We start from the raw sequence: 1,118 nt of genomic DNA on the forward strand, positions 1-1,118 counted from the left end.
ATGACGTTGGCTTCACTACTTATTGATCAAATTACCTACCTTGATGATTGGGCTGTACGGGATAGAGAGCATTCACTGTCTTTGGCTGGGGCTACTGCAGCATTGGTAGCATGTCCTCTCCACCTTCCTGTCATGGAAGGGGTGAGGGCAGATGTACAGCTGGTGAAGGATTCAATTAGTTCAGTTGTTCATGTTGTGCTAGCCATGGGTTCCTCAATGTATCATTTACTGTCAAGGGCAGAGGAGCTGAATTTTCTGGTGTCAGCACTTACTACCATAGCAGTACTGGAGAGTGTCCTGCTTGACGCATGTGGAGACCTATTAGCTTCAATAGTAGAAATTCCTGTGAAGGAAAGTAGCCTCAGAACTCACCTTATACAACTCCAAACAAGCACTGGTTCATGGGCTCTAGCTTTCTCAGCCATCGAATATTTGTTTACCGGCCAGCGAAATGTAGAATGTCCAAGCAAATTATTTATTTATTTATTTTTTCACTCTACTTGAAAAAAAAAAAAAAAGTCCTAGAAAGTTTGCTCCAGTTTTTGGGCGTCCAGAGAGCGCAAATGGCTATGGTGGATGCTACTCGGGCACCGATGAAGATGTCGACATACAAACACTACTTCCGAGCTTGAGGACAAGCTCGTCTTCCAAGAGGGGTGTAATGTTATGCACGCAATAACATTATTATTTTAGTGTTTTCTTTAATTTAATTTATTTTATTTCAGTTTTAGGTCACAGGGGTATTTTTGGAATTATTTATTAATAGGGATATTTTTGGAATATTTTATTGTAAACCCTAACAGGGTGAACTCTATTTAAGGGGTAAGAGTAATGAGAAATACAAGCATTGAAGTATTAAGAATTAGGTTAAATCTAGCGTAAAGAGGCTTAGAGTTCTCCTCAACGAGCTCTAGGGTTTTCAAGCTTCCCTTAGGCTTGATCTTTCGTTTTCATCTTCCCCATGTCTTCCTACTACCCCTACGGTAATGCTTGGAAGACCCGTAACCCGTGGTAGACCTCAGATCCTCCCAAAGAATCCTTGAGTCAGATCCGGGACCGTAACAGCTTTAATGCCTTACCTCTTAGCCAATGCCTTTATTTATAGTTTTACAATACCC

General features: G+C 41.1%; 1 protein-coding gene across 1 annotated transcript; it reads left to right on the forward strand.

Moving 5' to 3' along the window:
- Nucleotides 1-632, forward strand: LOC137943618 (AUGMIN subunit 8-like). The gene is made up of 2 exons (XM_068789075.1): nt 1-453; nt 555-632. The coding sequence occupies exons 1-2, from the start codon at nt 1-3 to the stop codon at nt 630-632; spliced, it is 531 nt and encodes a 176-aa protein (XP_068645176.1).
- Nucleotides 633-1,118: the final 486 nt, after the last annotated feature.

This window comes from Aristolochia californica, unplaced genomic scaffold (assembly GCF_029961685.1).
Source record: "Aristolochia californica isolate CCGP_79_NKW_82.1479 unplaced genomic scaffold, dmAriCali1.0.hap1 SCAF_11, whole genome shotgun sequence".
NCBI classification, from domain to species: Eukaryota; Viridiplantae; Streptophyta; class Magnoliopsida; order Piperales; family Aristolochiaceae; genus Aristolochia; species Aristolochia californica.

Excerpts from the sequence above, each read along its gene's own strand:
- LOC137943618 (XM_068789075.1), top strand. The coding sequence starts at position 1 with ATGACGTTGGCTTCACTACTTATTGATCAAATTACCTACCTTGATGAT. Across the intron at positions 454-554 it reads TGTTTACCGGCCAGCGAAAT|AGAGCGCAAATGGCTATGGT; the intron begins GTAGAATGTCCA and ends TTGGGCGTCCAG.